Genomic DNA, 25,047 nt, shown 5'->3' on the forward strand with positions numbered 1-25,047 from the left:
GGTTAACAGGGGACAAGATGAGGGGGGAAGGGGTTAACAGGGGGCGAGATGAGGGGGGAAGGGGTTAACAGGGGACAAGATGAGGGGGGAAGGGGTTAACAGGGGACAAGATGAGGGGGGAAGGGGTTAACAGGGGGCAAGATGAGGTGGGAAGGGGTTAACAGGGGGCAAGGTGAGGGGGGAAGGGGTTAACAGGGGACAAGATGAGGGGGGAAGGGGTTAACAGGGGGCGAGATGAGGGGGGAAGGGGTTAACAGGGGACAAGATGAGGGGGGAAGGGGTTAACAGGGGACAAGATGAGGGGGGAAGGGGTTAACAGGGGGAGAGATGAGGGGGGAAGGGGTTAACAGGGGGCAAGGTGAGGGGGGAAGGGGTTAACAGGGGACAAGATGAGGGGGGAAGGGGTTAACAGGGGGCGAGATGAGGGGGAAGGGGTTAACAGGGGGCAAGGTGAGGGGGGAAGGGGTTAACAGGGGACAAGATGAGGGGGGAAGGGGTTAACAGGGGGCGAGATGAGGGGGGAAGGGGTTAACAGGGGACAAGATGAGGGGGGAAGGGGTTAACAGGGGACAAGATGAGGGGGGAAGGGGTTAACAGGGGGAGAGATGAGGGGGGAAGGGGTTAACAGGGGACAAGATGAGGGGGGAAGGAGTTAACAGGGGGCGAGATGAGGGGGGAAGGGGTTAACAGGGGGAGAGATGAGGGGGGAAGGGGTTAACAGGGGACAAGATGAGGGGGGAAGGGGACAAGGTGAGGGGGGAAGGGGTTAACAGGGGGAGAGATGAGGGGGGAAGGGGTTAACAGGGGACAAGATGGGGGGGGAAGGGGTTAACAGGGGGAGAGATGAGGGGGGAAGGGGTTAACAGGGGGCAAGGTGAGGGGGAAGGGGTTAACAGGGGACAAGGTGAGGGGGGAAGGGGTTAACAGGGGACAAGGTGAGGGGGGAAGGGGTTAACAGGGGGCAAGATGAGGGGGGAAGGGGTTAACAGGGGGCAAGATGAGGGGGGAAGGGGTTAACAGGGGGCAAGATGAGGGGGGAAGGGGTTAACAGGGGGCAAGATGAGGGGGGAAGGGGTTAACAGGGGACAAGATGAGGGGGGAAGGGGTTAACAGGGGGCAAGATGAGGGGGGAAGGGGTTAACAGGGGGCAAGATGAGGGGGGAAGGGGTTAACAGGGGGCAAGATGAGGGGGGAAGGGGTTAACAGGGGAAAAGGTGAGGGGGGAAGGGGTTAACAGGGGACAAGATGAGGGGGGAAGGGGTTAACAGGGGGCAAGATGAGGGGGGAAGGGGTTAACAGGGGGCAAGATGAGGGGGGAAGGGGTTAACAGGGGGCAAGATGAGGGGGGAAGGGGTTAACAGGGGGCAAGATGAGGGGGGAAGGGGTTAACAGGGGGCAAGATGAGGGGGGAAGGGGTTAACAGGGGTCAAGATGAGGGGGGAAGGGGTTAACAGGGGGCGAGATGAGGGGGGAAGGGGTTAACAGGGGGCAAGATGAGGGGGGAAGGGGTTAACAGGGGGCAAGATGAGGGGGGAAGGGGTTAACAGGGGGCGAGATGAGGGGGGAAGGGGTTAACAGGGGGCAAGGTGAGGGGGGAAGGGGTTAACAGGGGACAAGATGAGGGGGGAAGGGGTTAACAGGGGGCGAGATGAGGGGGGAAGGGGTTAACAGGGGACGAGATGAGGGGGGAAGGGGTTAACAGGGGACAAGATGAGGGGGGAAGGGGTTAACAGGGGACAAGATGAGGGGGGAAGGGGTTAACAGGGGGCAAGATGAGGGGGGAAGGGGTTAACAGGGGGCAAGGTGAGGGGGGAAGGGGTTAACAGGGGACAAGATGAGGGGGGAAGGGGTTAACAGGGGGCGAGATGAGGGGGGAAGGGGTTAACAGGGGACAAGATGAGGGGGGAAGGGGTTAACAGGGGACAAGATGAGGGGGGAAGGGGTTAACAGGGGGAGAGATGAGGGGGGAAGGGGTTAACAGGGGGCAAGGTGAGGGGGGAAGGGGTTAACAGGGGACAAGATGAGGGGGGAAGGGGTTAACAGGGGGCGAGATGAGGGGGGAAGGGGTTAACAGGGGGCAAGGTGAGGGGGGAAGGGGTTAACAGGGGACAAGATGAGGGGGGAAGGGGTTAACAGGGGGCGAGATGAGGGGGGAAGGGGTTAACAGGGGACAAGATGAGAGGGGAAGGGGTTAACAGGGGCCAAGATGAGGGGGGAAGGGGTTAACAGGGGACAAGATGAGGGGGGAGGGGTTAACAGGGGACAAGGTGAGGGGGAAGGGGTTAACAGGGGGCGAGATGAGGGGGGAAGGGGTTAACAGGGGGCGAGATGAGGGGGGAAGGGGTTAACAGGGGGAGAGATGAGGGGGGAAGGGGTTAACAGGGGACAAGGTGAGGGGGGAAGGGGTTAACAGGGGACAAGATGAGGGGGGAAGGGGTTAACAGGGGGAGAGATGAGGGGGGAAGGGGTTAACAGGGGACAAGATGAGGGGGGAAGGGGTTAACAGGGGACAAGGTGAGGGGGGAAGGGGTTAACAGGGGGAGAGATGAGGGGGGAAGGGGTTAACAGGGGGCGAGATGAGGGGGGAAGGGGTTAACAGGGGACAAGGTGAGGGGGGAAGGGGTTAACAGGGGGAGAGATGAGGGGGGAAGGGGTTAACAGGGGGCGAGATGAGGGGGGAAGGGGTTAACAGGGGACAAGGTGAGGGGGGAAGGGGTTAACAGGGGACAAGGTGAGGGGGGAAGGAGTTAACAGGGGACAAGATGAGGGGGGAAGGGGTTAACAGGGGGAGAGATGAGGGGGGAAGGGGTTAACAGGGGACAAGATGAGGGGGGAAGGGGTTAACAGGGGACAAGGTGAGGGGGGAAGGGGTTAACAGGGGACAAGATGAGGGGGGAAGGGGTTAACAGGGGACAAGGTGAGGGGGGAAGGGGTTAACAGGGGACAAGATGAGGGGGGAAGGGGTTAACAGGGGACAAGATGAGGGGGGAAGGGGTTAACAGGGGACAAGGTGAGGGGGGAAGGGGTTAACAGGGGGAGAGATGAGGCGGGAAGGGGTTAACAGGGGGCGAGATGAGGGGGGAAGGGGTTAACAGGCGACAAGATGAGGGGGGAAGGGGTTAACAGGGGACAAGGTGAGGGGGGAAGGGGTTAACAGGGGACAAGGTGAGGGGGGAAGGGGTTAACAGGGGGAGAGATGAGGGGGGAAGGGGTTAACAGGGGGAAAGATGAGGGGGGAAGGGGGAGGGGTTAACAGGGGACAAGGTGAGGGGGGAAGGGGTTAACAGGGGACAAGATGAGGGGGGAAGGGGTTAACAGGGGGCAAGATGAGGGGGGAAGGGGTTAACCCCTCCCCCTTCCCCCCTCATCTTTCCCCCTGTTAACCCCTTCCCCCCTCATCTTGTCCCCTGTTAACCCCTTCCCCCCTCATCTTGTCCCCTGTTAACCCCTTCCCCCCTCATCTCGCCCCCTGTTAACCCCTTCCCCCCTCACCTTGTCCCCTGTTAACCCCTTCCCCCCTCATCTCTCCCCCTGTTAACAGGGGGCAAGGTGAGGGGGGGGGGGGGCAGGGAAGTGAGGGGGTGGCCTCCTCCTCTTCCTCCTGCTCCCCCCCTCCTCCTCCTGCTCATCCTCCTGCTCTTCTTCCCCTCTCCTCCTCCTCCTGCTCCTCCTCTTCCTCATGCTCTTCCTTTCTCATTCTCCTGCTCCTCCTCCTTATCCTCCTCCTCCCCCCATCAGGAGCATATGATCCAGAATGAGGTAGCCATCCTGAGGAGGGTGAAACACCCCAACATTGTCCTGCTGATCGAGGAGATGGACACCTACAGTGAGCTCTACCTGGTTATGGAGCTGGTCAAGGTAGGCAATGCTAGGGTGTGTGTGTGTTGAATTTCAGATGCCATTCAAGGAACCCAAGTACAATAAACACAAAGAATAAAAGAACAAAGCAAAACAGATTTACTGGTGTACTTCCACTAGTGCAGGGACGGCTCTAGTCTTTTTGGGGCCCTAAGCAATATTTGGTTGGGGGGCCCCACCACCAAGCAGTCTAAAAAATAATTGTGGCCACCCTCTTAATGGCAGAGAGAAAAATGTACGTTTTAAAGTAAATTCTACACATTTTGCCATATGACGAAGAGAAAATGTTGCCGTTTTAAAGAACGTTTTTTGCAGTTCTAAACTTTTTGCCATGGGGCGGTGAGAAAATTGTGCAATTTTATAACACATTTCCTGCAATTCTCCACATTTTGCCATGGGGCAGAGAAATATTTTTGCTTTTTTAAAGCAAATTTCCTGCAATTCTCCACATTTTGCCATGGGGCAGAGAAACATTTTTGCTTTTTTAAAGCAAATTTCCTGCAATTCTCCACATTTTGCCATGACTCAAGTCATGTTAGTTTGATATCTGAGTGAGAATGAATGACACTATTAAGGGGGTTCTCCTGCAGGTCAAGGCCCCTGGACTGACAAAACAAGAGAAAGACTGCTGATGCACAAACACATTTCAACATCGCACCTTGTGTATTCCACTATTCTAACTCTCAACGATAAGTTGAGAACCCGACTGAGTTGAATATCCCTTTGAGCATGGTGAAGTTATTAATTACACTTTGGATGGTGTATCAATACACCCAGTCACTACAAAGATACAGGTGTCCTTCCTAACTCAGTTGCCAGAGAGGAAAGAGGGCAATGGGGACTATAAAACAGTTACAGAGTTTAATGGCTGTGACAGGAGAAAACTGAGGATGTAATGCCCAGGGTGTAGTGGAGGAAGAAGTCAGACGCAGGAGACAGAGAGTTCAGAGTAGAGTACTAATTTAAATAATAAAAAAAAAAATGCTGACAATTTTATGCTTTTACATTCCACATAGGTGAAAATGACGCCACTTAAAACAAATGCCCCAAAACACAGGGGAACTAAACAGTTCCGAAAACAACCAACTTACACGAACAACCGTGACTTACAACGTGTACGACACATCAAACAATCCCGCACACCCAGCAGGGCCTGCTGGGTAATAAAGCCCAACTAATAAACCTAATTACAAACAGGTGTAATTAATAAACAGACAAGGAGGGGGAGGAAAAGATCAGTGGCAGCTAGTAGGCCGGTGACGACGACCGCCGAGCGCCACCCGAACAGGAAGGGGAGCCACCTTTCGGTAGGAGTCGTGACAGAGGATGGATCAACGTCATTGTAGTTTCTCTACAATACTAACCTAAATGAACAGAGTGAAATGAAGGAAGCCTGTACAGAATAATAATATTTCAAAACATGCATTAACAAGGTATTAACAAGGTATTAAAGTGAAACTGCAGAAATTATGGCAAAGAAATGAACTTTGCCCTGAATACCAAGTACCACCCTTCATATTTTCAACCATGGTGGTGGCTGCATCATGTTATGGGTATGCTTGTAATCGTTAAGGACTGGGGAGTTTTGTAGGATAAAAATAAACGTAATGAGATAAGCACAGGTAAAATCCTAGATGAAAACCTGGTTCAGTCTGCTTTCCACAAGACACTGGGAGACGAATTCACCTTTCAGCAGGACAATAACCTAAAACACAAGACCAAATCTACACTGTAGTTGCTTACCAAGATGACATTGAATGTTCCTGAGTGGCCTAGTTACAGTTTAGACTTAAATCAGTTAGAAAATCTATGGCAAGACTTGAAAATGGCTGTCTAGCAATGATCAACATGAGCTTGAATGAGCTTGAAGAATGAAAATAAATAAATGTGCAAATATTGTCTAATCAAGTTTATTTTTTTATTTTATATAGCCCTTCGTACATCAGCTAATATCTCGAAGTGCTGTACAGAAACCCAGCCTAAAACCCCAAACAGCAAGCAATGCAGGTGTAGAAGCACGGTGGCTAGGAAAAACTCCCTAGAAATCCAGGTGTGGAAAGTTCTTAGAGACTTACCCAGAAAGACTCACATTGCTGCCAAAGTTGATTCTAACATGTATTGACTCATAGGTGTGAATACTTATTAAGTAAATTAGATATTTCTTTATTTAATTTTCAATAAATTTGCTAACATTTAAAAAACATTTTTTTTTACTTTGTCATTATTAAGTGTTGCCTGTAGATGGGTAATTTAAAAAATATATATTTTAGCCATTTGAATTCAGGCTGTAACACAACAAAATGTGGATTAAGTCGAGGGGTTTGAATACTTTCTGAAGGCTCTGTATATATATCTATTTTTTGGTCGAGGGCCCTAGAGGTCAAGTGCCCTAAGCGACCTCTTATGCCTGGAGCAAGACCTGCACACACAGAAAGGGATAATGAGGAATAGAGATGGATGGAGGGAGTGAGAGAGAGAGAGAAGAAGAGGAGAGGAGTAGAGAGAGAGAGAGAGAGAAAAAGAGAGCAAAAGAGAGTCACATTGATAAAGGGAGGAAGAGGAGAGGAGAAAGGTAACAAACTGACAGAGAGAAAGCAATATAGAGCTTCGATAAAAAATAGAAAGATAACGTGACACAGGGCATAAAGAGAGAGGGAGAGAAAAAGAGAGGGACAGAGGGTAAGTATGGGGATGAGAGAAAGAGAGAGGGAGATTGAGGAAAAGGAAACACATGTCACGCCTGCTCCCGCTCTCCCTCTCTATCGCTCGAGTGCGGCAGACTGCCTATCATTACGCACACCTGTCCTCTTCGTTACGTGCGCCTGCGCCTCATTGGACCCACCTGAACTCCATCACTATTTGATTGCCTCCCCTTTATCTGTCTGTTCCTCTGTTTGTTCCCTGTGTCAGCATTGCTGTTGTTACTTTGTCCCCTGTCCAGACGCTGTTCCTGTCCTGTTTTATGTCCGTTATTCATTCAATGTTCTCCCTGTACCTGCTTCCTGTCTCCGCTGTCAATCCTCACAACACAGGGACAAAGAGAGAGAGAGAGTGGCAGCTGAGTGGCAGAATCAGGTGTATTCAGCTATTTTAACAAAAAGCCTAAATAACCCTGTGGCTCATCAATACGAAACAGAATGGTCAAAATAGCCTCTTCCCAGTAGGCAAACCGTTACGCTACGAACCCTTTTATAGATACAGATTGCCATCATACAAACTGAGGCAGCAGACTTTCTGAAAATTAATATTTGTGTCATTCTCAAAACTTTTGGCCACGACTGTATAGTCTTGCAAACCAGCTCGACTATAATGCATACACAAGTGAAGCAGAAGCTTAAAATAGGGCCTGGTTTCACACAGACTGACACACACACTGAGACTCACAGGCCTAGAGACACACAGTCATTAAAATGAGAAAACTGTCAAGTCTCCTCTTGTAACTGTGCTGCCTTCCTCAATCGCTCACTTCTCTCTCTGGAAAATCTTAAATAAATACTAATAACTATATTATGACTGTTGCCATTTGTCATTATTGTGTACTTTAACTTTAGTTTTATTTAAAGAGGTTCGTCCTCTTTACATTTCTATGGACAGCGGTTGTCAGGACGTTTCTCCAAACGGCCTTTCTCCGCTCGAGAACTAAATGAGGTAACAAGTCGAGATCGGATCATGGAAACACGCCCGGTAGAGATATGATTCTGAAAGTAACTGTAATAACAGTTAAATAAAGAAATACATTTCACGCAATTTGAAAAAGAATAACGCGGTACTTTACTCCGTGACTCATAATAGTGATTTGTTTATGTAATGTGTTACTTTTGTAAGGCGTTACCCTGAACACTGCTCAGGACTCTGCTTCACACTCACACGCAAACAAGTTGTTTACGTGTTGATAAAAGTCACCTTGTCGCAGAGAGATTTACACTGTTATCAAAACGTCACGTCAGGCACACACCCTACACAAAACACAGCCCTTATTTTAAGTGTTTCTAAAATCCCCTATGGGGGAAAAATGAATGGTGGAAAAACGATTGGAACCATTTCCCTGTTTGACCGCTAGGTTTTATGGGTATTACTATTTTGGGATTGTATTAATATTGTTGCATGTAATTCTGTGTGTTGTCCACAGGGGGGCGATCTGTTTGATGCCATCACGTCCACTAGTAGATACACAGAGAGAGATGCCAGCGGGATGCTGTACAACCTGGCCAACGCCATCAAATACCTCCACAGCCTCAACATTGTACATAGAGACATCAAACCAGAAAACCTACTGGTAAGATAGGTGTGTGTGTGTGTGTGTGTGTGTGTGTGTGTGTGTGTGTGTGTGTGTGTGTGTGTGTGTGTGTGTGTGTGTGTGTGTGTGTGTGTGTGTGTGTGTGTGTGTGTGTGTGTGTGTGTGTGTGAGAGAGAGAGAGAGAGAGAGAGAGACAAAGAGAGAGAGAGAGAGAGAGAGACAAAGAGAGAGAGAAAGAGAGAGAGAGAGAGAGAGAGAGAGAGAGAGAGAGAGAGAGAGAGAGAGAGAGAGAGAGACAAAGAGAGAGAGAGAGAGAGAGAGACAAAGAGAGAGAGAAAGAGAGAGAGAGAGAGAGAGAGAGAGAGAGAGAGAGAGAGAGAGAGAGAGAGAGAGAGAGAGAGAGAGAGAGAGAGAGAGGTCATGATCAGATGAGCTCCTGCATTTTTCAGCATTTTCTTTAAAAAATATAGATTTAGAGTTAGTTAAACTTGGATTTTTTGTCAGGAACACATACAGGATGCTACCCTCTACAACATAACCCTAAATTCAAATCAAAACTCAAAACCTACAACCTGATTTTGGACGGAATTACGGAATCACCTGAAATATTCACAACTACCAAGGATTATTACACAGCAAATTCTCTGGAAAACAACAGTAACCTGAAAACACCACCCAACCTGGAACTGAGTGAGTAATGTTTAGTCTGAAACTATATTCTATTGCCAAAAGCCAAGAAGAAAAATACATGACATTACTTTATAAGCATTGAATGAAACATAATTGCCAAGCTTGATACAGCTTCAACTAGCACTGACGTGTCAAGTGAGAGGTGTCAAAGACCATTAGCCCAACAATGGCAGGAGAGTCGAATAGTCTACCCCAACCAAATGGAGAGGCCTTAGAAGCTCCCTCCTGCTGTTCAGAGGTAATTAAAATACAGTACCCTGGGAGTGTAAAGAATGACAAGGCAAGAAAAGAGCACAAAATGAAGCTCCTTATGGAAAATCAAGAGACACTTTTTGCTGACTATTACAAAAATGGGAACATCAGCAACCTTATCTTCCACACAAACCATCCCCTGGCATGGCACAGTGCTATATTAGCACACTACCCCTCTGTTAAGAGAGGGGGGGTTAACGAGGGGTGGAAACTCAGGATACTTGACAACGAGGACTCTGAGTCAGCTAACATAAATCTATATAAGTCTGGAACAGTATTGGTACAGGGCAACCCCAAACAGTTTCAGCTGGACTTTCACCTAATCAAAGAATTAGCCCAGCAGGAGAAGCTCTCCCTTGATAAAGATACCCCCACCCCAAGCGGGTCAGACCAAAACTCTTCATCATATAACCCCACAGACGAGCAACCCTCAGCAGACAGTCAACCTCCCAGTACAGAGCACTTCTCCCTCATTGAAATGAAGGATAAATTCACCCAGCTGGAGGTAAGGCAGGTTGAGCTGGAACAGCAGGTGATTACACTCCAGTCAGCACAGACCCAGACAACAGTCCAGCACAACAACACCCCCTTAACCAGACCAGGAGAGCTGGAGGTGGAGAGAGACACATCTGGACTCTGGACAGTTAAGAGACAACTTCAACTGGAGAAAGAGCAGAAGCAGGAGCAGGAGCAGAACAGAGCACTAGAGGAGAGGATCAGACTGCTGGAGGAGAGGGAGAGGGGGATGGAGGAGAGGATCAGACTGCTGGAGGAGAGGTTGAGGGGGACGGCGTGCGACAGAGAACAACCCACTAGAGAGCTGGCCATCCCCACAGAGAAGCCAGCAGAACAGCCCACCTCAGCACCCGACAAAAGTCTCGACACCACAGCAGAACAGTCCACACCAGACCCTGACCATAGAGTCAACATCACAGCAGAACAGACAAAAGAAAAACCCCAAGCCCAGCAGCTCTCACCCCCCCTGAGCACCCCCCCTGTCAGCCACCCTGATAGCCCTCCTGACAACCCCCCCACACCCACTGAGGACAAACACAAGACACAGATTTTTCTCCTCATGGACTCAAATGGGAAATTTATAGAAGAAAAAAAACTTTTTCCCAAACACAGTGTGTCTAAACTCTGGTGTCCAAACACCCAGTGCGCCCTAGACCTTCTGTCTGAGGACAAACTAGGCTCACCTAGCCACATAATAATACACACAGGCACAAACGACCTGAGAGCACAGCAGGAAAGGGTGGCCACAGCACTGAAGGGAGTGATTGAAAAAGCTTCTTCTACTTTCCCCAATGCACAAGTGGTTATCTCCACCCTGCTACCACGAAAAGACTTCCACCCTGCTACAATACAGCGGGTAAACGCAAGCATCTCCCGTGACTGTGCCTCAAAACCAAATGTTTTCCTGGCCCACCACTCCACCCTGGACTTGAACAGCCTCTATGACCAGGTCCACCTCTACAAGGCAGCAGTGCCCACCTTTGCCCGGACTCTAAAGGACATCGCTCTCAAACGCAGCCCCAACACTTCACACAGGAGCAACAGATCAATAGACACCCCACCCAGACCAGCGAGACACCCTCCAAGACCTTCAGCACCCCACCCTGGACCTACACATAGAGGACCCACGCCAAGAGGACCTACATCCAGACCACAGCACCCCCAGACACACCCCCACCCCAACCAATCAACACCCCCCCACATCAACCATGCCCACACCCAATTTAGGCCCCCTCAGATCAGACCTATGCCACTCCTGCCCACCCCATGCACCCCACCCCCGCAGAGAGGGCATCAACATGGAAGTCACACATACGCCCAGGTAGTGAGCGGGCAAACAGGCCCAACCCCCACTCTTACACTCGCCCAAGCCAACGGCATGTACCAGATGCTCAGCAGGCTCTGCTCACACTTACTGGCCTGAGGCCAAACCACGACCAACAACATTGGACACTTTATGGAACAAAAAGCCTTCACTATATCATCCTGGAATATCCAAGGCCTGAGGTCATCTGCCTTTGGCCTAAAGAGCAGGAACCCGGACTTCACCAAAGAAATCGGTAATGCAGACATTGTCATCCTGCAAGAAACCTGGTACAGAGGAGACGGACCCACTGGTTGCCCTCTAGGTTACAGAGAGCTGGTAGTCCCATCCACCAAACTACCAGGTGTGAAACAGGGAAGGGACTCAGGGGGAATGCTAATTTGGTATAGAGCAGACCTAACTCACTCCATTAAATTAATCAAAACAGGAACATTTTACATTTGGCTAGAAATTCAAAAGGAAATTATCTTAACAGAGAAAAATGTCCTCCTGTGTGCTACCTATATCCCCCCACTAGAATCCCCATACTTTAATGAAGACAGCTTCTCCATCCTGAAGGAGGAAATCAATCATTTCCAGGCCCAGGGACATGTATTAGTCTGTGGCGACCTAAATGCCAGAACTGGACAAGAACCTGACACCCTCAGCACACAGGGGGACAAACACCTGCCTGCAGGTGACAGCATTCCCTCCCCCATATGCCCCCCTAGGCACAACTATGACAACATAACCAACAAAAACGGGTCACAACTCCTGCAGCTCTGTCGCACGCTGGGTATGTACATAGTCAATGGTAGGCTTCGAGGGGACTCCTATGGTAGGTTCACCTATAGCTCATCTCTTGGCAGTAGCACTGTAGACTACTTTATCACTGACCTCAACCCAGAGTCTCTCAGAGCGTTCACAGTCAGCCCACTGACACCCCTATCAGACCACAGCAAAATCACAGTCTACTTGAACAGAGCAATACTCAATCATGAGGCATCAAAGCCAAAGGAACTGAGTAACATTAAGAAATGCTATAGATGGAAGGAATGCAGTTTGGAAACCTACCAAAACACAATTAGACAACAGCAAATTCAATCCCTTTTAGACAACTTCCTGGGTAAAACGTTCCACTGCAATAGTGAAGGTGTAAACTTGGCAGTAGAAAATCTTAACAGTATATTTGACCTCTCAGCTTCCCTGTCAAATCTAAAAATCTCAAATAGAAAACCAAAGAAAATGAACAACAATGACAAATGGTTTGATGAAGAATGCAAAAATCTAAGAAATAAATTGAGAAACCTGTCCAACCAAAAACATAGAGACCCGGAAAACCTGAGTCTACGCCTTCACTATGGTGAATCACTAAAACAATACAGAAATACACTACGGAAAAAGAAGGAACAGCACGTCAGAAATCAGCTCAATGTAATTGAAGAATCCATAGACTCTAACCACTTCTGGGAAAATTGGAAAACACTAAACAAACAACAACACGAAGAATTATCTATCCAAAATGGAGATGTATGGGTAAACCACTTCTCCAATCTTTTTGGCTCTATAACAAAGAATAAAGAGCAAAAACATATACATGATCAAATACAAATCCTAGAATCAACTATTAAAGACTACCAGAACCCACTGGATTCTCCAATTACCTTGAACGAGTTACAGGACAAAATAAAAACCCTCCAACCCAAAAAGGCCTGTGGTGTTGATGGTATCCTTAATGAAATGATCAAATATACAGACAACAAATTCCAATTGGCTATACTAAAACTCTTTAACATCGTCCTTAGCTCTGGCATCTTCCCCAATATTTGGAACCAAGGACTGATCACCCCAATCCACAAAAGTGGAGACAAATTTGACCCCAATAACTACCGTGGAATATGCGTCAACAGTAACCTTGGGAAAATACTCTGCATTATCATTAACAGCAGACTCGTACATTTCCTCAATGAAAACAATGTACTGAGCAAATGTCAAATTGGCTTTTTACCAAATTACCGTACAACAGACCATGTATTCACCCTACACACCCTAATTGACAACCAAACAAACCAAAACAAAGGCAAAGTCTTCTCATGCTTTGTTGATTTCAAAAAAGCCTTCGACTCAATTTGGCATGAGGGTCTGCTATACAAATTGATGGAAAGTGGTGTTGGGGGTAAAACATACGACATTATAAAATCCATGTACACAAACAACAAGTGTGCGGTTAAAATTGGCAAAAAACACACACATTTCTTCACACAGGGTCGTGGGGTGAGACAGGGATGCAGCTTAAGCCCCACCCTCTTCAACATATATATCAACGAATTGGCGCGGGCACTAGAACAGTCTGCAGCACCCGGCCTCACCCTACTAGACTCTGAAGTCAAATGTCTACTGTTTGCTGATGATCTGGTGCTTCTGTCACCAACCAAGGAGGGCCTACAGCAGCACCTAGATCTTCTGCACAGATTCTGTCAGACCTGGGCCCTGACAGTAAATCTCAGTAAGACCAAAATAATGGTGTTCCAAAAAAGGTCCAGTCGCCAGGACCACAAATTCCATCTAGACACTGTTGCCCTAGAGCACACAAAAAACTATACATACCTCGGCCTAAACATCAGCGCCACAGGTAACTTCCACAAAGCTGTGAACGATCTGAGAGACAAGGCAAGAAGGGCATTCTATGCCATCAAAAGGAACATAAATTTCAACATACCAATTAGGATCTGGCTAAAAATACTTGAATCAGTCATAGAGCCCATTGCCCTTTATGGTTGTGAGGTCTGGGGTCCGCTCACCAACCAAGATTTCACAAAATGGGACAAACACCAAATTGAGACTCTGCATGCAGAATTCTGCAAAAATATCCTCCGTGTACAACGTAGAACACCAAATAATGCATGCAGAGCAGAATTAGGCCGATACCCACTAATTATCAAAATCCAGAAAAGAGCCGTTAAATTCTACAACCACCTAAAAGGAAGCGATTCCCAAACCTTCCATAACAAAGCCATCACCTACAGAGAGATGAACCTGGAGAAGAGTCCCCTAAGCAAGCTGGTCCTAGGGCTCTGTTCACAAACACAAACACACCCCACAGAGCCCCAGGACAACAGCACAATTAGACCCAACCAAATCATGAGAAAACAAAAAGATAATTACTTGACACATTGGAAAGAATTAACAAAAAAACAGAGCAAACTAGAATGCTATTTGGCCCTAAACAGAGAGTACACAGTGGCAGAATACCTGACCACTGTGACTGACCCAAACTTAAGGAAAGCTTTGACTATGTACAGACTCAGTGAGCATAGCCTTGCTATTGAGAAAGGCCGCCGTAGGCAGACATGGCTCTCAAGAGAAGACAGGCTATGTGCTCACTGCCCACAAAATGAGGTGGAAACTGAGCTGCACTTCCTAACCTCCTGCCCAATGTATGACCATATTAGAGAGACATATTTCCCACAGATTACACAGATCCACAAAGAATTTGAAAACAAATCCAATTTTGATAAACTCCCATATCTACTGGGAGAAATTCCACAGTGTGCCATCACAGCAGCAAGATTTGTGACCTGTTGCCACAAGAAAAGGGCAACCAGTGAAGAACAAACACCATTGTAAATACAACCCATATTTATGCTTATTTATTTTAACTTGTGTGCTTTAACCATTTGTACATTGTTACAACACTGTATATATATAATATAACATTTGTAATGTCTTTATTGTTTTGAAACTTCTGTATGTGTAATGTTTACTGTTAATTTGTATTGTTTATTTCACTTTTGTATAATATCTACCTCACTTGCTTTGGCAATGTTAACACATGTTTCCCATGCCAATAAAGCCCCTTGAATTGAATTGAATTGAGAGAGAGAGAGAGAGAAAGAGAGAGAGAGAGAGAGAGAGAGAGAGAGAGAGAGAGAGAGAGAGAGAGAGAGAGAGTGTGTTGTGGGATCCGTAATCGCATTGTCAGTAGTCTCATCACTGAAAGGGTTTGATGCATCACTGTTAAAAGATATACTCATCAAATATGGCACACAATCCATTCAATCTCAATTTAAGGGACTTTATTGGCATGGGAAACATATGTTTACATTGCCAAAGCAAGTGAAATAGACAATAAACAAAAGTGAAATAAACAATACAAATAAACAGTGAACAATACAGTTCCAAAGGAATGAAGACATTTCAAATGTCATATTACGTCTATATACAGTGTTGTAACAATGTGCAAATAGTTAAAGTACAAAAAGGGAAAATACATAAACATAAATATAAACACACTCTTTGTCTCTGAGTGATGAAGTGATGGAGTGACATCACTCGTTCTGAGTAGGAGAGAGAGACATGACTCACCTCTGCAATGATGCAGTCCTTCTCCCACCATCCCTCCCGCTGTCTCTCTCTTTACAGATGTCGGATATTAATTTGATCCATATTTTTTTCAGAGAATTGCAAACTTGTAGTGTATTTGAATTTTAAAAAGGCTTCTAAAGTTTGTATCAACCCCTACATGTTAATTATAATTCACATTTCCCGTTGCTGCAGGAGTATTTTCCTGCTGTAGCAAATCGGCTCAAATTAAGATCCTGCATCTGTATCTTCTCATCTCCCTCTCTCTTTTACGCACTTGTCCTCTCAACACTTCTTCACACACACACACACACACACACACACACACACACACACACACACACACACACACACACACACACACACACACACACACACACACACACACACACACACACACACACAAACACACGTACGTACGTAAAAAGTTTATACTGGTTCAAACTTCATCGTTGTGAAAATTCTATGCAACTTCCGGTGCGCATTTACTGTGAAAACTGAGACTGTACCTGCTTTAAGTTACAGTTGTAACAGTGTACAAGTAGGCTACTGTAGCTATTTGATCATAATGCAGTTCTACCAGAGTGGCCTACCATCAAAAACAATGGAGAAAATGCATCCCATAACATTTAAACATGGAAATAGCTGTTCTATGATACAGCCTACAGCAACAGGCTTGACATGAACCTGTTAATCCACTTGTCCTTTAGACAAGGAGGTGACTGAAGATGTTGTTCTATTGTGTTGTTTGATGCAAGAAACCACTTTACAACAGAACATTCATTATTATTCACACACCATTATTATTATTACAGAGAATCAGACAAAAATGGATCCTACCCTCTGAAATGTGTCCTACCCTCTGAAATGTATCCTACCCTCTGAAATGTATCCTACCCTCTAAAATGTATCTTACCCTCTGAAATGGATCCTACCCTCTGCCCATTGGTTACTTAGCTTATTATAGCCTGCCTCAAAATACAACACTGCCCCTTTAAGACATACAGTTGAAGTCAGAAGTTTACATACACCTTAGCCAAATACATTTAAACTCAGTTTTTCACAATCCCTGACATTTAATCCTAGTAAAAAATCCCCTGTTTTAGGTCAGCTAGGATCACCAATTTATATTAAGAATGTGAAATGTCAGAATAATAGTAAAGCCAATTATTTATTTCAGCTTTTATTTATTTCATCACATTCTCAGTGGGTCAGAAGTTTACATACACTCAATTAGTATTTGGTAGCATTGCCTTTAACTTGTTTAACTTGGGTCAAACGTTTCGGGTAGCCTTCCACTAGCTTCCTACAATAAGTTGGATGAATTTTGGCCCATTCCTCCTGACAGAGCTGGTGTAACTGACTCAGGTTTGTAGGCCTCCTTGCTCGCACACACTTTTTCAGTTCAGCCCACACATTTTCTATGGGATTGAGGTCAGGGCCACTCCAATACCATAACTTTATTGTCCTTAAGCCATTTAGCCACAACTTTGGAAGTATGCTTGGGGTCATTGTCCATTTGGAAGACCCATTTGAGACCAAGCTTTAACTTCCTGACTGATGTCTTGAGATGTTGCTTCAATATATCCACATAATTTTCCTACCTCTTGATGCCATCTATTTTGTGAAGTGCACCAGTCTCTCCTGCAGCAAGGCACCCCCACAACATGATGCTGCCACCCCCGTGCTTCACGGTTGGGATGGTGTTCTTCGGCTTGCAAGCCTCCCCCCTTTTCCTCCAAACATAACAATGGTCATTATGGCCAAACAGTTCTATTTTTGTTTCCTCAGACCAGAGGACATTTCTCCAAAAAGTACGATCTTTGTCCCCATGTGCAGTTGTAAACCGTAGTCTGGATTTTTTATGGCAGTTTTGGAGCAGTGGCTTCTTCCTTGCTGAGTGGCCTTTCAGGTTATGTCGATATAGGACTCGTTTTACTGTCGATATATATACTTTTGTACCTGTTTCCTCCAGCATCTTCACAAAGTCCTTTGCTGTTGTTCTGGAATTGATTTGCACTTTTCGCGCCAAAGTACGTTTATCTCTAGGAGACAGAACGCGTCTCCTTCCTGAGCTGTATGACGACTGCGTGGTCCCATGGTGTTTATCCTTGCGTACTATTGTTTGTACAGATGAACGTGGTACCTTCAGGCGTTTGGAAATTGCTCCCAAGGATGAACCAGACTTGTGGAGGTCTACAATTTTTTTTCTGAGGTCTTGGCTGATTTCTTTTGATTTTCCCATGATGTCAAGCAAAGAGGCACTGAGTTTGAAGGTAGGCCTTGAAATACATCCACAGGTACAGCTCCAATTGACTCAAATGAGGTCAATTAGCCTATCAGAAGTTTCTAAAGCCATGACATAATTTTCTGGAATTTTCCAAGCTGTTTAAAGGCACAGTTAACTAAGTGTATATAACTTCTGACCTACTGGTATTGTGATACAGTGAATTATAAGTGAAATAATCTGTCTGTAAACAATTGTTTGAAAAATTACTTGTGTCATGCAAAAAGTAGATGTCCTAACCGACTTGCCAAAACAATAGTTTATTATCAAGACATTTGTGGAGTGGTTGAAAAACGAGTTTTATTGACTCCAAACTAATTGTATGTAAACTTCCGACTTCATCTGTAAATAGAGCTCTTTACCTGACTGGCTTTTCAAAGATGTCTAGAAATGTACACATTTTGTGTTCTTGTAGGAAGCAATCAATCCCCCATCGCTGACCACAAATGAGCTGTAACTGGGCTGATAACTCATCAACTATTTATTTTTTATTTGACAGGGACAGTGCACATTAATCAATGAACACATCTGCGACTCCATGCCGCTCTCTCCCTTTGATCTCAAAACAAGCGCATGTACTTGCGTCCGTTTGTGCCTGTCACTGCAATATAACCCTGGTCCGATGCGCTCTGCCTAAAACAACATCTCCGTGTTACATAGTTCATTTTGAGGCTAATATTATGTGGATTCGATTCGAAACGTTAATAGTGTAAACTAACGGGGGAAAAGTCGGATAAAGTTGAGTGAAGTTCTTCAGTCCTGGGACCCATGCAGCTTAGACATAGGTTTTAACTGGTTGCATGAATATCATGCTGAATATACAGTCCGTTCATGTCATTGTCATCTGCATTACAGATTTATTTAGATGCTAACAAAATGCTAACCTTATAATGGTTATCTAGCATGCTAGCTATTCCAACTACTACATCCAGAATAATAGTGTTTGTAACAATAACGGCAGAGTTTAAATTTAGCCAAATACAGCCTTAGCGACTGTCCAAGCAACCATCCAACAACACTGTATGCTTAATACGGGCTATTTGGAAACTGTGCAACGGCCACCAGAGCTGGAGCTGTCATTCTACGAGTTTTTGAGTATCTATTTAAAATATTTCCAGATGTTATTAGACGAAGGGAGATCCAATATGATCAGAAACTACAGACGGGTTATCCAGATGGCTGAATATGATCAGAAACTACAGACGGGTTATCCAGATGGCTGAATATGATCAGAAACTACAGACGGGTTATCCAGATGGCTGAATACGATCAGAAACTACAGACGGGTTATACAGATGGCTGAATACGATCAGAAACTACAGACGGGTTATACAGATGGCTGAATACGATCAGAAACTACAGACGGGTTATACAGATGGCTGAATACGATCAGAAACTACAGACGGATTATCCAGATGGCTGAATAGGATCAGAAACTACAGACGGGTTATACAGATGGCTGAATACGATCAGAAACTACAGATGGGTTATACAGATGGCTGAATATGATCAGAAACTACAGACGGCATATACAGATGGCTGAATACGATCAGAAACTACAGACGGGTTATACAGATGGCTGAATATGATCAGAAACTACAGACGGGTTATACAGATGGCTGAATACGATCAGAAACTACAGACGGGTTATACAGATGGCTGAATATGATCAGAAACTACAGACGGCATATACAGATGGCTGAATACGATCAGAAACTACAGACGGGTTATCCAGATGGCTGAATATGATCAGAAACTACAGACGACATATACAGATGGCTGAATATGATCAGATACTACTGACGGGTTATACAGATGGCTGAATACGATCAGAAACTACAGACGGGTTATACAGATGGCTGAATACGATCAGAAACTACAGACGGGTTATACAGATGGCTGAATATGATCAGCAACTACAGACGGGTTATACAGATGGCTGAATACGATCAGAAACTACAGACGGATTATCCAGATGGCTGAATAGGATCAGAAACTACAGACGGGTTATACAGATGGCTGAATATGATCAGAAACTACAGACGGGTTATACAGATGGCTGAGTATGATGGCCATCATTGTTTTATTAGTCATCTCAGAGATCCTAATTGAAAACGTCACAGAGAAGCAATTTTCAGTTTTGCACATGACTGAACAGTACAACAGACATTAAATCATAAAATTACACAAAAACTGTGTAGGCCATAACTAAATACTTAATAATAACAACTGAAATGTTAAAAGTGGCAGAGTAGCCCTTTAACATTTAACTTATCTTACCAGTCGGAATGAATGCCGACATTTTCATAAGTAGCTAAATGACTGAGTCATGCTCCATACATTTGTGCTGTTCTATAAATACATTTCACTGTAAGTATTCGATGCGTTAGTGGCCATATGAAAATATATTGTCATAGAAATAAACTATATTTCTAGGGAGCTAAGCTCTACCCCTTCCTAACAGTTATTCTAACCACTCTCCTCTCCTCTCTTCTCCTCTCCTCTCCTCTCCTCTCCTCTCCTCTCCTCTCCTCTCCTCTCCTCTCCTCTCCTCTCCCTCCCCCTCTCCTCCCCTCTCTCCCCTGCCTTTTCTTTCCTCTCCTCCCTGCTCCTCCCCCATCCCCTCTCCTCCCCTCTCATCTCCTCCCCTCTCATCTACTCCCCTCTCCCCTCTCCCCTTTCTCCTTTCCTTTCCTCTCCTCTCCTCTCTCCTCCCCTCTCCTCTCCTCTCCCCTCCCCTCTCCCCTCCCCTCTCCCCTACCCTCTCTTGTCCCTCTCCTGTCGTCTTCTCTACCCTCTCCTTTCCTCTCCTTCCCTTCCCTTTCCTCTCCTCTCCTCTCCTCTCCTCTCCTCTCCTCTCCTCTCCTCTCCTCTCCTCTCCTCTCCTCTCCTCTCCTCTCCTCTCCTCTCCTCTCCTCTCCTCTCCTCTCCTCTCATCTCCTCTCTCCCCTGCCTTTTCTTTCCTCTCCTCCCTGCTCCTCCCCATCCCCTCTTCCCCCCTCTCATCTCCTCCCCTCTCATCTCCTCCCCTCTCCCCTCTCCCCTTTCTCCTTTCCTTTCCTCTCCTCCCCTCTCTCCTCTCTCCTCCCCTCTCCTCTCCTCTCCTCTCCTCTCCCCTCCCCTCTCCCCTACCCTCTCTTGTCCCTCTCCTGTCGTCTTCTCTACTCTCTCCTTCCCTCCCCTCTCATTTCCTCCCCTCTCTCCTCTCTCCCCTCCTCTCCAGGTGTATGAGCATGTTGATGGCAGTAAGAGTCTGAAGTTGGGGGACTTTGGTCTGGCCACCGTAGTAGATGGACCCCTCTACACCGTCTGTGGAACCCCCACATATGTAGCACCAGAGATCATCGCAGAGACAGGGTACGTACACTATGTGTGTGTGTGTGTGTGTGTGTGTGTGTGTGTGTGTGTGTGTGTGTGTGTGTGTGTGTGTGTGTGTGTGTGTGTGTGTGTGTGTGTGTGTGTGTGTGTGTGTGTGTGTGTGTGTGTGTGTGTGTGTTTGTATACAGTATGTCTCCTGATCCTCCCTCTCTTTCACTCTTTCCTTGAGTTTTTCCTTCCTCTCTTTTCTACAAATCTCTGCTCTCTTTCTCTATCCTTCCCTCTCCCTCTCTCTCTTTCTCTCTCTCTGACCTGTGTTCTCCCTCTCCCTCTCTCTCTTTCTCTCTCTCTGACCTATGTTCTCCCTCTCCCTCTCCCTCTCCCTCTCCCTCTCCCTCTCCCTCTCCCTCTCCCTCTCCTTCTCTCAATTCAATTCACAGGGCTTTATTGGCATGGGAAACATATGTTTACATTGCAAAAGCAAGTGAAATAGATAATTAACAAAAGTGAAATAAACAATAAAAAATGTACAGTAAGCATTACACTCACAGAAATTCCAAAGGATTAAAGACATTTCACATGTAATATTATGTCTATATACAGTGCCTTGCAAAAGTACTCATCCCCCTTGGCGTTTTTCCTATTTTGTTGCATTACAAACTGTAATTTAAATAGATTTTTATTTGTATTTCATGTAATGGACATACACAAAATAGTCCAAATTGGTGAAATTAAATGAAAATAATAACTTGTTTTAAAATAAATACATTTAAAAAAAAATGTAAAGTGTGCGTTCGTATATTTGCTAATGAAGCCCCTAAATATGATCTGGTGCAACCAATTACCTTCAGAAGTCACATAATTAGTTAAATAAAGTCCACCTGTGTGCAATCTAAGTATCACATGATCTCAGTATACCTGTTCTAAAAGGCCCCAGAGTCTGCAACACCACTAAGCAAGGGGCACCACCAAGCAAGCGGCACCATGAAGACCAAGGTGCTCTCCAAACTGGTCAGGGACAAAGCTGATCAGGGTTGGGTTATATAAAAAATATCTGAAACTTTGAACATCCCACGGAGCACCATTAAATCCATTACTATAAAATGGAAAGAATATGGCACCACAACAAACCTGCCAAGAGAGGGCCACCCACCAAAACTCACGGACCAGGCAAGGAGGGCATTAATCAGAGAGGCAACAAAGAGACCAAAGATAACCCTGAAGGTGCTGCAAAGCTCCACAGTGGAGATTGGAGGATCTGTCCATAGGACCCCTTTAAGCCGTACACTCTACACAGCTGGGCCTTACGGAAGAATGGCCAGAAAAAGCCATTGATTAAATAAAAAAATAAGCAATCACGTTTGGTGTTCGCCAAAGGGCATGTGGGAGACTCCCCAAACATATGAAGGAAGGTACTCTGGTCAGATGAGACAAAAATATAGCTTTTTGGCCATCAAGGAAAATGCTATGTCTGGCGCAAACCCAACACCTCTCATCACCCCGAGAACACCATCCCTACAGTGAAGCATGGTGGAGGCAGCATCATGCTGTTTTTCATCGGCAGGGACTGGGAAACTGGTCCGAATAGAAGGAATGATGGATGGCGCTAAATACAGGGAAATTCTTGAAGGAAACCTGAGATTTGAGACTGTGACAGAGGTTCACCTTCCAGCAGGACAATGACCCTAAGCATACTGCTAAAGCAACACTCAAGTGGTTAAGGGGAAACATTTAAATGTCTTGGAATGGCCTAGTCAAAGCCCAGACCTCAATCCAATTGAGAATCTGTGGTATGATTGCTGTACACCAGCGGAACCCATCCAACTTGAAGGAGCTGGAGCAGTTTTGCCTTGAAGAATGGGAAAAAATCCCAGTGGCTAAATGTGCCAAGCTTATAGAGCCCTCCCCCAAGAGACTTGCAGCTGTAATTTCTGCAAAAGGTGGCTCTACAAAGTATTGACTTTGGGGGGTGAATAGTTATGCACGCTGAAGTTTAATGTTTCACAAAAAAAAAAATTTTGTATCTTCAAAGTGGTAGGCATGTTGTGCAAATCAATTGATACAACTCCCCCCCCCTCCCCCCTCCCAAATAAGTTATATTTTAATTCCAGGTTGTAAGGCAACAAAATAGGGAAATGCCAAGGGGGGTGAATACTTTCGCACGCCACTGTACAGTGTTGTAATAATGTGTAAATAGTTAAAGTACAGAGTGGAAAATAAATAAACATAAATATGGGTTGTATTTACAGTTGTGTTTGTTCTTCACTGGTTGCCCTTTTCTTGTGGCAACAGGTCATAAATCTTGCTGCTGTGATGGCACACTGTGGTATTTCACCCAGTAGATATGGGAGTTTATTTTCTAATTCTTTCTGGGTCTGTGTAATCTGAGGGAAATCTGTGTCTCTAATATGTTCATACATTTGGCAGGAGGTTAGGAAGTGCAGCTCAGTTTCCAACTCCTTTTGTGGGCAGTGTGCAAATAGCCTTTTCTTGTCTTCTCTTGAGAGTCAGGTCTGCCTACGGCGGCCTTTCTCAATAACAAGGCCATGCTCACTGAGTCTGTACATTGTCTGTACATTGTCTGTCTGTACATTGTCTGTCTGTCTGTCTGTACATTGTCTGTCTGTCTGTCTGTACATTGTCTGTCTGTCTGTACATTGTCTGTCTGTCTGTCTGTCTGTCTGTCTGTCTGTCTGTCTGTCTGTCTGTCTGTCTGTCTGTCTGTCTGTCTGTCTGTCTGTCTGTCTGTCTGTCTGTCTGTCTGTCTGTCTGTCTGTCTGTCTGTCTGTCTGTCTCTCTCTCTCTCTCTCTCTCTCTCTCTCTCTCTCTCTCTCTCTCTCTCTCTCTCTCTCTCTCTCTCTCTCTCTCTCTCTCTCTCTCTCTCTCTCTCTCTCTCTCTCTGACTTGTGTATTCTCTCTCTCTGTGTGTTCTAGGTATGGCATTAAGGTAGATATCTGGGCAGCAGGAGTTATCACCTACATCTTGCTGTGTGGCTTCCCTCCCTTCCGAGGGTAAGAAGCACTGACACCCCAACTGAACAAACGTACACGTTCTTGTTTAATTAATACGCAATTCAGCTCTGATCTAAGATGACATAAAGCTAAGCAAGGTGTTTTACATGTTGATGAATCCATGTTGGGAGTGTTATTAGTGCCATACCCCCCTCTTGTGGTTGGAAGGAGTATTACTGAATCTCTGAGGCCAGACATCTTTAAACTTGAGAAACCTTCAAATATAACACACTTTTTGTGTGTCCTAAAATAAGATTAGAATCATGACCACAGCATGCATAGAGAACCTAGTCCACATAACGGTTTAGCTTTAAATATATTTGTGTGTGTGTGTGTGTGTGTGTGTGTGTGTGTGTGTGTGTGTGTGTGTGTGTGTGTGTGTGTGTGTGTGTGTGTGTGTGTGTGTGTGTGTGTGTGTGTGTTTGTGTATGTATGTATGTATAGGAGCAGTGATGACCAGGAAGTGTTATTTGACCAGATCCTGATGGGACAGCTGGAGTTCCCTCTCCCCTACTGGGACAATGTGTCAGAGACTGCCAAGGTAACACACGCACACACATACACACACACACACGCAGTAGATATATTGAGAGTGTAACCCTTCTATGTTGTGTTGTGTGTAGGAGCTGATCAGGTCCATGCTGGAGGTCGAGCTGGATCAGAGATACACAGCAGAACAGGTTCTGGAGCACCCATGGGTCAATGTGAGTAGTTCTCCTCTCCTCTCCTCCTATAACCCATGGGTCAGTGTGATTAGATCTCCTCTCCTCTCCTCCTATAACCCTGGGTCAATGTGAGTAGTTCTCCTCTCCTCTCCTCCTATAACCCTGGGTCAGTGTGATTAGTTCACCTCTCCTCTCCTCTCCTCCTATAACCCTGGGTCAGTGTGATTAGATCTCCTCTCCTCTCCTCTCCTCCTATAACCCATGGGTCAATGTGAGTAATTCTCCTCTCCTCCTATAACCCATGGGTCAATGTGAGTAATTCTCCTCTCCTCCTATAACCCTGGGTCAATGTGAGTAATTCTCCTCTCCTCTCCTCCTATAACCCTGGGTCAGTGTGAGTAATTCTCCTCTCCTCCTATAACCCTGGGTCAGTGTGATTAGTTCTCCTCTCCTCTCCTCCTATAACCCTTGGTCAGTGTGAGTAATTCTCCTCTCCTCCTATAACCCTGGGTCAGTGTGATTAGTTCTCCTCTCCTCTCCTCCTATA

The 25,047-nt window shown here is 45.8% G+C and overlaps 1 protein-coding gene across 1 annotated transcript in view; it reads left to right on the top strand.

Moving 5' to 3' along the window:
• dclk1a (doublecortin-like kinase 1a) overlaps window positions 1–25,047 on the top strand; it is an 85,432-nt gene that overhangs the window by 52,896 nt on the left and 7,489 nt on the right. Inside the window, exons 5-10 of the mRNA XM_038965541.1 lie at window positions 3,739–3,858; window positions 7,988–8,134; window positions 20,729–20,862; window positions 23,758–23,835; window positions 24,280–24,376; window positions 24,459–24,539. Coding sequence (XP_038821469.1) covers window positions 3,739–3,858; window positions 7,988–8,134; window positions 20,729–20,862; window positions 23,758–23,835; window positions 24,280–24,376; window positions 24,459–24,539 — 657 coding nt within the window. The remainder of the gene's footprint in view (window positions 1–3,738; window positions 3,859–7,987; window positions 8,135–20,728; window positions 20,863–23,757; window positions 23,836–24,279; window positions 24,377–24,458; window positions 24,540–25,047) is intronic.

Source organism: Salvelinus namaycush, chromosome 26, assembly GCF_016432855.1.
Source record: "Salvelinus namaycush isolate Seneca chromosome 26, SaNama_1.0, whole genome shotgun sequence".
NCBI lineage: Eukaryota > Metazoa > Chordata > Actinopteri > Salmoniformes > Salmonidae > Salvelinus > Salvelinus namaycush.